Genomic DNA, 15,658 nt, shown 5'->3' on the forward strand with positions numbered 1-15,658 from the left:
AGTCTGTGACAAAGTAAATAGCTGGAAATTAGACAAAGGGTAGAAAAGGAAGGTAGGGGAGTGTAAATGGGAAGGTCAGGCAGATACCTGGTGAATTAGATGTCAGGCAGGTTGGAATGTGTCATACACCCAATGTCTATATTGAGTCCGTGATTTTTTGTATCCAGTAGATTTATGAAGTTCATAGGCTTGTCTACAAAAGGTGTTTTGCAAGTTCCCTTTGAGGACTAGAACTGAGAGATCAGAGAGGGAGTGATTGTCCTGTGAGAAGTGTGCACCCAGAGTTAATTGGATATTTTTGTCTTTGATATGATAGATTTTCGGTGTGCATTCATTCTGTTGCGCAGTTGTTGTTTGGTTTGTCCTACATATTTTCCACCAGGGCATTTGGTGTGGTTATTGTGGGAGTGGTGGAGATGTGGTGGCAGGTTTGCATTTTTTATCTTGGCATGGTCTGGATCCATTTGGTGTGGCTTGGGCCATGGGAAGTTTGCTTCTGGTAATGAGGTTAGCAAGGTTTGGTGCTTGTTTAAAGGCTAGGATGGATGGTTCTGGAAAGATCTTTTTAAGAATGAGGTCTTCTTCTAGTATAGATTACAATTGTTTGAGGATTTTCTGTGAAAGTTCTAGGGAAGGGTGGTATGTCATAACGAATGGTGTGTGATTCATGGGGATTTTAAATTCTCACTGACATCCTGTCATACTTTTAGCTTCTTTCATTCCTTGGAGATCTCAGAACAGCAGAAACTCCCTATGCCTGAAGAAGGGTGCTTGTGTGTGAAAGCTTGCAAAGAACTTTTTTCCAGCTACTCAGTTGGTCTAATAAAAGATATCACACATCTACCCAAAGAAGCTTGCCTTCCACTTTCTCTCAGAAATGAATTGGGCCAGACAGGAGTAGTCAAGATGCTGACTCAATAGCACAGTAATTACGATGCCTGCAATGAGGAATCTCTCAATTCAAGGCCTACATCTGTCACTTTCTCACACCCTATGTGAGTATCTTAAGTTCCTGGGCTGTTACAGAAAAAAGTGCTCAGTATTGAGGCAGTTGACAGTCACCCTTAGGAACTGGACTTTATCCTTACTTTTTCCACAGATTTTCTTACTGATACTAGTGCAGTCACTTAAGACAACAATTTCAATGTCCATCACTTAGGGTTGAAATCTATTTTCCCCTGTGCTTATTAATGACAACTTTCTAGCCATCTAAGTGGCATTTTGGGCACTTATGTGCAGGTAGCAATTCAACTTCTGCTGTGCTGCAGATCTGCAAATGTGTACATTCAGACTGAGTCAGGGAGACAGCCAGAAAACTGCCTTATAGACATTGAAAAGGAAATGGAAATCCACCCTTATTGTTTGTCCTTCATTTCATTATCAAAGTAAGATGGCAGTGGCTTGATTTGTAGAAAGTGCTGAGCATCTGAAATGGTAAAAAGTTGGAATTGTGCTTTGAATGTATAAAGTACTACAAAAAAGCAAAGTACGTTGGACAATTACTTCCAGGTATTTGAAGCTAGGGATCCAAAAATAGTGGACACTTGACTAGTTAGGCCTTTATCTCTCTGCCCCTAAGGATTTCAGCTGTAAAATGAGTATAGTAATACTGCAACACCTCAGAGTGGTGTTGTAAAGATTAATTAATGGTTGTGAAGTGCTCAAACAAATGATGATGGAATCCACTGTAGGAAAATTAATAATGTTATTAGTAATAAGAATTGTTGCCACACATTTATTGTGAAATATTGAACAAGCAATCACTTACCATGCCATTAAAGACCAAATCATAATGCATATATACAACAGGGCCAAATTTAGCTGACATGAATTACCTTAATTGTTGCATTTCCTGACTTATGAGTACTTGACTTAGCAGCCTTGATTGGCTTTTAACATCGTTTATTGGATAGTATTAAAAAAATATTAAATCTTGTTGAGATGCTTAATAATTATGGGACTATATATTAGTGTGATGGAGAAAGGATTTGTTTAGATGCAAACAGCATTTATGACTGTCCAGCATGAGCTTTTGCCCGTTCATTTCTGACAAATTGTCAGGGTACGTCTTCAACTAATAATACTGCCATTATTTTTCTTATCTCTGTCATTTTCTGACATGAAGAGCACAGTGCAGTACCTCTTTGGTCTATCTCCTGTAGTACAAGAAGCTGATGAACAGAGGATTGTCATTTCAGCACTAAGGCTTTCAAAAGAAGTGAAATGCAAGTACCGTAAATACTAATTATTTTCAGGAATGCTAGAAAAATTGAACTAGAAAAAAAGCAATCATCCACGCTCCTGTTCAAAATAATAACTCAAACACTTGAGATTTCAGAGAGCATTATGTTTGTTGTTTTTCTATTTAGTACTGTGCATGCCAACATAGTCTTGCATTCACAAATGATTTGCTAGGTATCAGCTCTAATAATCTTAAATCAAGCACAACGGGTACATTCAGTTAACCATACTTAGAGAATCTCCCTCTCAAGATCAGTAGTAGCTATTACTTCAGTGACCAAATGCAACTTATTCTTGTCTCCTCCTGGAGTGTACAGCCAGGATACCCAGGTGGAAATGGGAAGCAGAGGCAACAGAGCTAGCTTGTAGGAACACTTCTGGATAATCTTTGCATTAGAGAGCTGGTGGCTCTTATTACTTTTAGAAGAGAAACTGCAGCAAGAGAGGCCAGACAGTGGCAAAAACCCTGCTGCCCAGTCAGGCAAGAGGCCCATCAGGGTAAAGGGTTGCACCTGTTGTTAGTCAAGTGTTCTCTGCCTACAGCTTGCTCACTGCAAAGGAATAGGCCATCGGAGACCTAAGGCCATGGCTACTTACTGCAAACTTGGCAATCCACAATAAACCCACAGGGCAGTGTCTGGCAACCGGTCATGAGAAGGAACCCTGCAGGTAGTTCAGGAGTCACCTGACCAGAAGGGGGTTGGGCCTGAGGCATATAGGCACAGAGCCTGAGCTAGCCTTGCAGGCTGTTAGATCAAGAGCTTCAGACCAGAGAAACTGCTGGGGGAATACCAGGCTGACTAGTTTAGAGCTGCTCTTAAACTTGACGGCCTGTGGGTTGCCACAATGTTGCCGTTGTGCTTGTGTGATGGGCTAGCTGGCAGTGACTTAGCCCAGGGGTTTTGAAGGGGTAAAAGATGATTGGAGGACTTGAGATTCCCTTTCTTCACCAATCAGGCCCAGAGATTCACCCCTCATGTCCCCTGATCAGCCCCTTGGGTCACCTGGAGGGGGATAAAAGGGGCAGCATGGCTGACTCAAGGAAGAGACCAGTGAGGGACCATGAGGAAGGAGCTTCAAAGAGCTGGCAAGCGCTGGGCCAGTGGGGTGGAAGCAGTTGTCCCAGATGAGCCTGAAGGAGAGGGACCTGCACGCAGCAGTTGGGCACTCAGCAGCACAGTGTGCAGCCGGCAGGAGAGGCTTCCTGCTGGGCTCCAGGATTGCCTATGAGAGGCTGTGGCCAGCAGGAGAGGCTTGCTGCTTCAGCAAGGATCTGAGCAGTGACCTGAGAGGTTCCCAGTTCAGCTTCTAGTTCCTCCAATTGGAGACCAGGCAGCTTAACGTGAGGCCAGGGCTCCAGGAAGGTCAAGACCCCTAGCAGCTTAAAGCAGTGGTGGCTGTGTTGTAGTGTTTCTGCCTACCATACGGGAGATCCAAGTTCAAGTCCCAGCTTTGGTGACTTGGGGTGAGTGAGCTAACAAGGAGAAACTTCTCTTGCAGTGGAAAGGGGCCACTGTAGTTTCCCCCTTTCTCCCCTTTCGGGTACCTAGGCCCTATATTTCTTTGACATTTTGTATTTTTGTGCCTTTTTATATTTCCCCAACCAGTATTGTTTGCTCTGTTGTTTGTGTTTTATGTTTTGTTAACCCTGTCTTTTGTCAAGGATTGTAAGTGTCTAACCTTTGTTGAATCCTGCCCCCTTGGGGCACTGTAGTGTCCTCTGTACCCCCTGATTATGCCTGTTATGTTCCTAGTATTGTTCCCTCATTAGAAGGTATATGGTTAAGTCCCCAGTGGTGGTCTGGCTCTCCTCTATAGGAGGAGGAGAGTCCCTAGACCTCCCATGGTACTTGTGCACCTGCTTTGATCCCTTCAATTGGAGAGGGGGTACCTCTTGGAGTACTGCCCAGGTTACACTTGATTTAAGACTGGTAGTTGATACCTAGCAAATCATTTGTGAATGCAATACTGGTGCCTTACAGAGAAACACAACCCCGAGTATGGGGAAGTCTGGCTGTAATACAGCTAGCTGCTGTTGCTGTTGGCTATACCTAGAGCAGATTCAGTTTTGTTATAGTTTACACCTGGTGGTTTGGGTGTTACTGTGAGGGGAAGTTTTTGTAGGCCCCATTAATACCCTAGGGGCATGTGATCAGTCACACTGAGCCTGGCTGGGGGCAGGCTTAAGGTAGAGTGAACAAGCAGCAAGCCTAGGGCCCAGAGCAGGGCAGGGTATAGGGCCATGGAGCCCAGAGCCTAGCGGAGACAGGGCTAGGGGCTCAGACCAAGGTGATCAAAATAAAGGCTGGTGCCTAAAAGCCAGGTCCAGTACAGTGACCCTGGGCTAAAAGGCCCAGCTAGAGGAAATGGGTGGAGGCTGAGAAGGCTGAACCACAACAAGGAAATGCTGGTACACCTGCAAGGCATGGGCATAGTGTAAGGACAGATGGAGCCACATAATTGGCTCTTAAGGCAATGAGCACAAATACCTGTGTTCACGGGAGGAGATCTGACTTGAGAAACTTTGGAGAAACCTCTCTTTTTCTAAAAGACAGGAACACCAAGGTGTGGCATGTGAGTGAAGGGTGGGGGGGGGAGTGCTGAAGAAAGACTGCCTAGGCAAGGGCTGAGCAGCCACTCAGACGTCACGGCCACCCCCTGGGGCAAGGCCTTGCTACACTGTTAGAGCACCACAGTGACCATTAACACAGCTGGGTCACTGCTATGGCTCATTTTAACTATTAATGACTCCTTACTTTCTGTCTCTGTGTTTGTTTATGTGTATATTTATTTTTACTGGAGATTACTTATGCACGTGGTTCCCAAATATTTGGGACCAATGGACCATTGCCAACCCTCCAAATTTCTCCTGGGTCACTTCTTACCTTTAGCATCCAACTTTTGATCAAAAAGGCAGAGAGGGCAGCTCTGGACCACTTACCATGGCCTTGAGGACCATTGATGATTTGCAGAGCATAACTGAAAAACTACACTTACATCAATGGCAGCTCATTTCTAATCACTGAGGAGGAGGTGGAGTCCTTCTGTATAGTTTCTTTTTTCATTTAACTACAAGATCATAGAACGCAGGATCAGTGACAAATTATTTGTTGGAGACTTGTTTCCACTTAAATTATTACTATGTTCATCTTGCTGTTCTACATGGCATGAATAAATGCCCTCAGTACAGGACAAGATATGTGTAATATTGTTTTGCATATTAAAAAGACCTATGGTTTCACTCTGCACAGAAATTTTTTTCTTTCTTTATCCTTGGCTCTATTAGTATAATGGTCAATTTTTAATTAAAATGGCTTTCTTTCTAATCGCCAGCAGTGCTGTCCTGGATTTACTCTTCATTTTTCCTTGAACACTGTGACAATTGTGTCCTGTGAAAGTCAGTTCATCTGCCATGAGAACTATAAAAGGGTAACATTAACAGCCAGAATCCCAGGAGTTTCCCTGCAAGCAACAAACATCTGAACATTTCCCAAGAGCTTATATTATCTATCTGCATGGCCATCTCCCATGTTAATTTATGCCCAGACATGATACTCCCTGTTACTTCTGACAAATCATAATAAATGCACTTCTTTAAAGGTAAATGCATTGATTTAAAAAAATAAATAATTTGAACAAGGTAAATGTTCAAATGCAGACCCCTCATAATTACATTACATTGTCTATATTAAGGAATGGATGTGTAATTTGTTTGCTTTAATATAAAGATTGTTTTAACAGCCACCATTCATAAAAGCTGTCAGCAATATTTTTCACAAAACAGCAATCCTAATTTTGCAGATCCTGTGTGTTCGTTATGCTCATGTCTTCTATATTCACTGCACAGTGCACCTTTGACAGCCATGTACCCGGTAAAGCTATCTGGGTTACCATGTTTACTCAAAACTAAGACTACCCTGAATTCAAGATGACCCCCTTCCCAATAATTTGATTCTATAATTGGGAAACATATACATTTGTTAGAATTTTTTCAGGAATAGAATCTAATTATTGGAGGGCTATCTTAAATTTAGCTCTTCTTTACCCCTACCCTCTCCCTGAAAAAGTAGGAAAAGCAGTGGAGGGGTCTGGTGGCTGATGGGACAGCCCCCTTGCCCTCTACCTCCCTTTCTTCCCCCCCCACCTGAACCTTTCACCCCCAGCTCCCCACAGCCTTTCCTTTACCCATTCTCCCCTTACTCCCCAGAGTCTTTGCCCCTTGTGTCATCCCCTGCTTACTGCCAAATGCTGCTTGGGGCTATTCCCTCCCAGGTCACAGAACAGTATGTAGAAACCCAGCCCTTGCCAGACCATGCAGCAACATCGGCATGGTTGATTGACTGGGCAGGGGATGGAGTTTCTGTGTGCTTCATGCCCAGGAGGCAATCCAGCCTGAGCTGAGCCAAGGGGCACCTAACAATAAGAGGGAGAGGGGGAAAAGAAGGCAGAAACTGGAGAGGGCAAGCAGAGAGGGATTCAGGCAGCTGCTATGGGTCCAAGTCTCTGACCCTAACCCAGGGCCAGAGCCATAGTAGCTGCCTGCTGCCATGCCACACCATGCCCCCCCCCCTTTGTATGTGAATTTAAGATGAGGAGCTTCCCCCCATGTTGATTAGGGTGAAAACCCTCATCATAGTGTCAAGTAAATATGGTACATTCTCTTATTCTGTATTTGTCAGCATCCTGGTGTCTTTCAGTCAGCATTTTTCTGATTGAGTCTTGATTCCCCTCTTTCTTAAAATGATGTAAATGATCAGTCATGTGGTTGAAGCTAGTGGACTTACAGGTGTAAGATAAGTGTGACAGGAAAATCAAGACTTATTTAGTAAATACGCCTGTGAACAGGCTATGAGATAGTTGCTTTACTTAACATATTTATATCTAGTAGATAATTTTTTCTCTACCACTACAGTTTAGGTCGGAGTTGCACTGAATTTCCACTAAATTATATTTTGAGAGCAGGGAAAAATATTAACAACTAAATTTAGCTAACATCACTTAAAATGTTAGCTATATGACTTTTGTAACATGATCAGAATATATGAATAATTAAAAGCATGCATCCCTGGAAAGCAATATACTTTGTACCAATTTGACATACAGAAAGTAAAAAATAAGCACAACTTGCTGTGGGAGACTAACAAAGGATTCTATGAAAAACAGGTAAACCATTTGCTTTTTCTTATCCCATCCCATTAGGTGCTATTCCTGATTCCTACCTCTTCATGTACAAGTTACAGATGTTATCCATGCCCTCTGAATGCCAAATTCATATAAATCACACACGTCTATAACCACTTACACTGTTTTCTGACAAATTCACAGCCGTCCTATAACACACACAGCCATTTATCTCACTGTTGCCTTTGGTCTATGATGGCAAGTTCTTGGCAGACAGAGGGCAGTATAAAAAAAATAAGTCCCACAGCTGGAGTGAAAAAAAAGTCACCACTTAATATTCAATTAAAAAATTAAAAAAGCTTGTGTAGCCACCAGGTGACACTGTAATAACATCTTGACTTGCATCTGTAAACATAAATGGCACAGAGAGATTTAAATGATAACTTTCAACCCCAACTATGACAAGTCACCCCAGGAAACTTGCAGGTAATAGCGAGTGAGTTTATAACACCAATGCATGTGAATACAATGAAGACACAGCAGAAAAACAGAATCAAACAGCTGCCTCAGAAGCTATTTAAAGATCAAATAATGGATTTGCCACTTTATTGGTGTACATACTTTGAGAGGAGAAATACATAAGAGATCAACAAAATTCCTTTACCTTTATAATACATGTCTGATTAAATCTGTGTGCGCTCTGTGGGCAAAGCTAGTTAGAATAGTATATGCCATATTTACTCACATACCATATGCACCTTTCCCCAAAAATCAGCTCCTCAAAATTAGGGGGCACATTAAACATGGAAGTTGATTTTCTGCCCAGAGTAGAAGCACTGCACTTTGATTCCTCCTCAAGAGTGCAGCAGCAGTACCATTACTATTTAGGCAGTTGAGGGGGTCAATTTACTTCAGTGGCTCATTGTTCTTCACAGGTGTTAATGATCATTTCTCCCTGTTTAACGGTCTTGATGTTCCACAAATCAAAATAACCTTTCTCAGGCCATGTTTGCTGTCGGCTAGCTGCTCCTGATCTCTCTCCTCCTATTTTGCAGGTCTGGAGCTCTTGTCAAAATCAGAGGTCCACCCATGGAGACCAATCTTCAAGCAACATCTAAGGTTTTGGCTTTTGGAAAAATCTTTTTTTCTTCACTATGCCTTTCAAAAACAAAGCATCAATTTTATTCTGGGCATGTTGTATCCAAGAAAATATGGTATACCACTCAGATGTTACCAAAGCATGTGTATTTCCTGGTGTAGACATTGTTAGAACAAATCTACCAGTGCCTGGATTTACTGTAACCTCATCTTGTGAGAGATTCAACAATAGAGAGCTTGTGCAGACTCAACAGGAATTTACCTTGAAAGCAGAGAAAAACTTGCTAATGTTTGAATTCATAATTATTCTTCTGAGCTTTTGTTTAGTTTCTGTCTTTACTGCTAGTTAGGGGATTTGGGCAACTATCACAGGGGTACATTTGGCATATTCATTTAGGCCAAATCTAGACCCCCTATCTCAGTAACCAGAGTGCTGGATCTTGTGCAAGGTGACTCTGGATTTGGAAGGCCATAAAAAAAGAAGCTGTACAACCCTGGTCTGTTGCAAAGCCGATCTCCATGAAGGGTCCCTGGCATGAGAGCACGGCCTGAGCTGTTGAGGTGGGCGGGGGGAAGGAGCAGAAAATCTTTCAGTCCTCTCACTGCAAGCCTACAAATATGGGACCTTCTCCAGTTTCTAAGAAGTTGCCGCACAGCACTTCTCTTGCCTTAGGGAGGATTCCTTTACTTGTTGGACTCTCAGCGCATTGGCATCTGGCATTGAGCGCACACAGTTTGCTCTGTTCTTCCCCCATAGTGTTAATTGAAACTTCAAGATCATATAAAAATAAATTAAAAACCTTCAATTAGAAAATACATCTTGAAGCTTAGTTTAAAAGATATTCAATTTAAAATACCAGATATGTTCATTTATATTAACAGGTCTTGTTAGAATTGAACAAATGTCAATTATTGCCAGCCATTCATTTGTTGAACCTTACAAGTACTACCCTGATAAATCAGAGTGTTTATGATACAATACTATATCAATTTTAAGATATAATTATTTTATATTGCAGCTACAATGACCAATCATCAAAGAATTATCTTATGAAACATCAGAGATATTCAGAACCATTAATTAGAACTATAAATTTGCAATAAGATAATTGACTCAAATGCAGATACTAGTAAGTTTATGGAAAAAAATAAGAGGGTTGTGTTTTTAACAGAAAGCTTTCATGATTGCTAGGAGGAAAATATGTCACAAAGGAATAGAAACAATCATTCTCAAGACTAGAAGACTTAGATTGCTTGAAAAAAACCCTTAAAAAATACTTTCTCTGCATTTCTCTGCAGCTCTGCTTTTCTTTTATGTCATCTTTATAATGTACTTTAAGTGCTAAACAAGTTTTGGTCAGCAAATCATTTCAAGCAAACACTTTTCTGAAATGCTGTAGAGAGATATGTAACAGTTGTGGTTTCCCTACTTTAGTAAAATATTTCTTCTTTACTTCTTCAATTGAAAGAATGGAATGCTCAGAATTTAGATGTGCCCAAAGCAATACACATATGAATTCACAAGAGGCATGACTTATCTAAAGAAGTGAACTCTTTTCTGCCATTAAACAACTAATCCTCTGGTTTTCAGCTCAACACACTGCCTGAGCTAGATAACCATTTATTTCCAGTGAAAAATGTGATTACTGGGTGCATCTATATATGCAATTAATGTGCCTGAATTTTCTTCTCAGAAGATTAAGGCTCATTAAAGTGCTCTGGGGTGCATGTCTACATGTGTGCCCTCATCAAGAGCAAATTGTGTCTGGCAGGAGCAGCCCGGTCCAGGGCTGCTCCTGCCCTGCTATGCCTCTCTGCAGCCACCAGGGGGAGCTCTAGGCTCCCTTGGGTGGCAGCCCTCGGGCTGGCAGAGGGCACAGGATCCCCCATGGCTGGGAGAGCTGTCCATGCTCCATGAGCGTAACGCTTTCCCGGTCATGTGGGGATCAGGTCCTGACCTGATCCCCACATGACTGGGACACAGCAGTCCCATCGTCCAAGACAGCTGGCACAGCTCCCCTCCACATCAGAGCTTATCTAGGCAACAGTGAGCTCCCTGCTGCCTGGAAACAAATTGCTTTTGGTCAGTATCTACACATGCACTACTCTGCAGTAGCTAAAGTGCCCTTAATGTAGTATCTGTATTTCCTGATACTAGCAAATGGCGCATTAGCCTAATTTACTGTGCAGTGAGTTCCATGCACAAGAAGATGCTGATGCTCCATTGTGCATTAGTCTAATGTGCAGTAAAAAGTCTCGTGTAGACATGCCCACTGTGGAGCAAATCCTGGTCCCATTAGAATCAAATATTAAATTCCCATTGACTTCAGTGGCACTAGGATTGGCTGTAAAGGCTATATGTAAAAGGAATAGGGGTGTTACAATATACAGTGTTCAAATGCCTAACATTTGGACACTGTACTACCTACTGAAATCCATAACCTTTCATTAGGCTGTGGTTCTCAAGATTCCCCCAGTGTCACTGGGAGAGGTAGGCACTGAAGAATTTCATTCACAGAAGCCAGCAAACAGTTTGTCTTTGTGTATGGGGATGTTTCTTAAGCACCAATATGAAGTGCTGAGGAAAGGAACAAAGACTAAGCCCCTCCTCTCTCAGGAAATTAGGTACCTTAACTAAATCTGCTCACAGAAATTGAGAGGTAGAGACACCCACCTACCTGTACCCAACACCCAATAGCTCAGTTTTTAAAACCCCCACCTGGCAGGTGGAAATTTGGGCTCAAATCTGTGATCCAAATTGGGAAGAAACCGGGTATCCCACTTTCCACAACTCTTGGGTCTAAATCCTCCTCCTCTTTGTTTTTTGTGCACTGTCTGATCCAGTTGGATTGGATCCCAAAGGTAAGATAAATGGGGACATGCCTTAGGCTTAGGTGCTGAGCTGCTTAGGCCCTCAGGTTGGCGTGCATGCCCACAGGCAGAAATATTGGCGCTTAAGGATTTCTATCAGTGGTGACTTGGGTGCCCTGGGACTTAGAGCACTTTGAGGGTTAAGGAGCAGCTACATGAGGGTTTAGAGAATCCCAGTGGTACCTCCATTGTGGGACTTAGTTACATAAGTCCCCATGAAAATTTAACAACTTTTCATCAATACAGTAATTACTTTGTTAAAATTCTCTAGCCTCCTTATGTAAAATGCAAATATGTAGATCCATATTCAGCACCAGACTTTTGAAGCATTTTTAAGACAAAATTTAGCATCCAAGCATCACTTCAGTAAAAGTTATGCATGCTCAGTTTCTGGGGGATCTTCCTATTTATATCCATAACATACTTACCTTTCTTACTTCAAAAGACTTGGAGATATAACTTTCTGTTGCTTGTGCTCCTTCCTGCCTGGACACTTGCACCTGCCACCACGCTGCATGTTCTGTTAGAGTTAGCATTCAAGTCCCTAAGGATTACTCAAGCGTTTCCAAGTTATGGCTTTTGTCTCCTTCCTTATTTTACATAATTTGATTAAGGGCTTGGTCCTGAAGTCATGGGAATTTATGCCTTGTTGTGACTTCAGTAAGAGCAGGAATACCCCTAAGTGTTTTTTTCCTGTATATGGCAGAACTGAAATTCAGATTTCTTTGTTACAAATACACTGCAATGTCCCACAAATACTCAGTGTTTTTGGGTTAGTTTCTGTACTTTTAATCTTCAAGTTATTATTTTACAGTGGCCCGCGGACTCCAAAGAAAGGGCACTGGCCCTGTAAAAGGACCCAGTCATGGTACTGGTTTCTCAGAAAAATCAGAAAAAATCAATTTATTTCCTCTTACTGCTGTCCCCCTTCCTGCACTGTAAAACACCTTTGCATGGGGGAGAAGGGGATTAGAAGCAGCTATTCTGCCATGGAAAATGGAAGGGGACCAAGGATCAATGCCAGAGCATTTGGCTCCCAATTCAGCAAAATGTGTTACCCCAAGCAGGCAAGTATCCCCACCTAGCAAAACATATCTTTATCTGCATAGAGGTGAGATTGCTCAAGGTTTTATTGTTAAGCATGTGCTCAAGTGTTTTGCAAATTAATATCAGACTTTGGCTGCAGATAGAAGCACAGTTCTTCATGCATGCCCTGAATACTGTGTTTTTTCCTGGGTGTAGCAAGGGAAGCAAAACCCCACTTTCTGCTTTATGCAAGATTATTCCATAGATACTGCTTATACTTTGATTTGTTGATTGTCTTGGCTATTAAACGTGTGTTTTCCCCACCTAGGACTTGAGTTAGTCCTTAGCCTGGACCCAGAACATTACTCAGAAGTCCAGGACAGAACTTCAATTGAAATGAGATGCTTTGTTTTCTACTAGCAGGGCATGGAGATATTGAGATGTTTTATGTTTTCAGATGTTATCAAGCCAATGAGATTGTTCAGGCATAACTGAGGGCAAACTATCAGCCGTTGCCTATGTAGAATATTTCTCCCCAATAACTTCAAATGCACAGAAGGGAGAAACAGTCAGCTCTAAAGATAAACTAAAAAGAGGGGACTACAACAGAAAGCCATGAAAACAGCAGCTAGAATGAACTGACATGTTCTATGGTCCCTCTCCCTAAGAACCACTCACTTGTACCGGTCCAACATTGAGAGCTGATATGCAAATGGTACAGTGACCGAGGGATGTTTACGGGCATCTGCAGGACTCTGTGACATTTCCATTCATTTCTAATGACTAATCATTTTTTTCCCAAACTATGATTAAATGCTTTGCTACTCTGTTCAGCATAACAAAAAAAGGAGATTACAGATAGATGGCTTATAAGAAAGATAATACTTTGCTATCAAGTCTAACAGGTACACATTAAATAAACCCTAAGGGCTAGATACATCTGTGTGTAAAAGGGCCTGTGTGTGACTTAAGTTCTACTGTTTTGAAAACTTAAGGAATGAATAGTCCCTGTGCAGGCATTTTGCAAAGGTGTTGGTACTATCCTACAGGCTTTTAAAAAACTTACAATAAATGTGAACTGAAATAAATGTGGAGGTATCATATAATAAAATAGTCTGGAATGAATAAAATTGTTAAAGATGTCAGGTTTTATCTATACTACATAGACAAAAAAAACTACAATGGAGTCAGTAAGCAGCATTTCCCTAATGTACTAATAAAAATATCATTGCAATTCAACAGAACAAACAGTTTACTTATTATTTGCTAACTTCTGGAAATGTAGACTTTTTTCAGTTGCAAACATCGTAATTTCTTTAATACCAATGGCATTTTTCTCAAAGCAAATGTGAAAAACATAATTGTATAGGTATGTTTAACCTTACACATTATTGCCATGCTTTGATGCAACCGTAAACTGAATTATGACACTGTGCTTGGAGTCACAAAACTTTTTTTCCCCTCAGTTGTAATATGACAGGAACTGAAAGGGAATTCTATCATGAGATTAAAAACATGGCTAAGGAAAATCTAAAGCACAGAATGAAAATGTTTTGGGAATCCATAAAAAAGCTTCCACAATCAATGCTAGTCACTGCAAGCAGTTAAGATAAAATAATCAAATTTTTAAAAATTGGTTTAAGTTTCATAGTAGCTCTGAAAGTGCCTTCAAAAATTTCCTAGTTCCTTAAAGTCTCCTGTCATTTTTATTCTTCTGTTGAATAGGCAAGTTTCCATACACATGAAAAGGCACATGTATTAGTAACACGGTCAGAGACTCTAATAAAATGGCCTTAAAAATTCATGGTAATTTAAACCAATGATAACAATTCTGATGTTGCTTTATTTCTCGATGCCTCGTGTCTCTTGGCTAAGAATCTCTATCTTTTGTAACATCACACCACTCTCTGCTGGAGGGGACTTTTCTGAACTGATGTCCTGCTTTCTTCCCATTTCTGCAGCTTCCATCAAAGTACTAGTCAATGGTCTTCCAAGAGTTTCTGGAAGCATTAATGTTAACAATCCGCTCAGAAATGCCATGATACCAACAAGCAACTAGAAGAAATAAACAATTTAAGAAAAGATAAATAAGCATTTGGATTCATGTAAAATTTTGAACTTGTTTTAAGAGATGTGTTTAAAAACAGGAGTGTAGTAAGCATTAATGAAAACAAAAGATCAATCATCTTTAACATTTCTTGTTGTAATTAAATCAAAGTTTGCCCTGAAAAATTAACACAGAGAAAAACTGTCTTACAGACACAATGATCTAAATACAGACCTGCTGTGATCAGGCAAAATACTTCTGGTGTGAATAGAATCATTACAATCTCATTAAATAGCTGCTCTCTTATTTAAGAAGTATCACAATATTTAAGAAGCTAATGTAGAATTACTTACATTAGTTTTTGGGGTTGGCGCAATTTCCCTGCTGCCATATACTGGAGGGAAAGCAGAGCATAAACCCTGGTCTTTGTCTAGGTCACTGATTCTCAACCTCTTTAAACTCAACATATCACTTATTAGACTCAAGACTGGCAAGGTTCTTTGGGTAGATGTGATATCTTTTATTAGGCCAATTGAGTAGTTTGAAAAAAAAAAATTTGCAAGCTTATGGGAGCAATCACCCTTCTTCAGACATAGGAAGTCTCTCCTGTTCTGAGACTCCAAGGAATGAAAGAAGCTATGTATGAGAATGTAAATAGTTGGAAATTAGGAAAATAGAGGGTGGAGCAGAGAAGGGAGGGGGGGAAAATGAGGAGAGAAAAAAAGCAAAAGGTGAGTAAGGGAGACTCTACAGAGTAGATTTTCAAGGTAGAAAAGAGGCTGTCTGTGAAAAAGTAAATAGCTGGAAATTAGGAAGACAAAGGGCAGAAAAGCAGGAGAGAAAAGAGAAGGAAGGGGGAAAAGAGGAAAGGGGGAAAAGAAAAGTGTAGGAGGTCAGGTCTGGTAGGTACCTGGCATATCAGATACCAGGCAGGTTGTAATGTGTCATAAATCCAATGTCTATATTGAGTCCATGATTTTTTGTATCCAGTAGATTTATAAATTGAAGTTTGTAGGCTTATCTACGAAAGGTGTTTTATAAGTTCCCTTTGAGGATCAGAACTCAAGACATCCCTTGGACAAAGCCAGCTCTTAATATTCACTCATTTTTTACTACAGAAAAATACTAGAGCAATTCTTCTGTTGCAAAGAACTCAAAAAGACCACAACAGGTCAGAATCTTTATAACACTATGAATTCCTATTTGAAAATTTTAAATTTATCTTGTAAATCATGTTTGCACACCTAACAGTGC

General features: G+C 40.9%; 1 protein-coding gene across 1 annotated transcript in view; it reads right to left on the reverse strand.

Moving 5' to 3' along the window:
- Positions 1–7,935: 7,935 nt before the first annotated feature.
- Positions 7,936–15,658, reverse strand: part of SLC22A16 (solute carrier family 22 member 16) — a 75,885-nt gene continuing 68,162 nt past the window's right edge. The window contains exon 8 of the mRNA XM_014605853.3: positions 7,936–14,412. Within this exon, the coding sequence (XP_014461339.1) occupies positions 14,200–14,412 (213 nt within the window). The 3' untranslated portion in view covers positions 7,936–14,199. The remainder of the gene's footprint in view (positions 14,413–15,658) is intronic.

The sequence above is a fragment of the Alligator mississippiensis genome, chromosome 1, assembly GCF_030867095.1.
Source record: "Alligator mississippiensis isolate rAllMis1 chromosome 1, rAllMis1, whole genome shotgun sequence".
In the NCBI taxonomy this organism is placed as follows: Eukaryota; Metazoa; Chordata; order Crocodylia; family Alligatoridae; genus Alligator; species Alligator mississippiensis.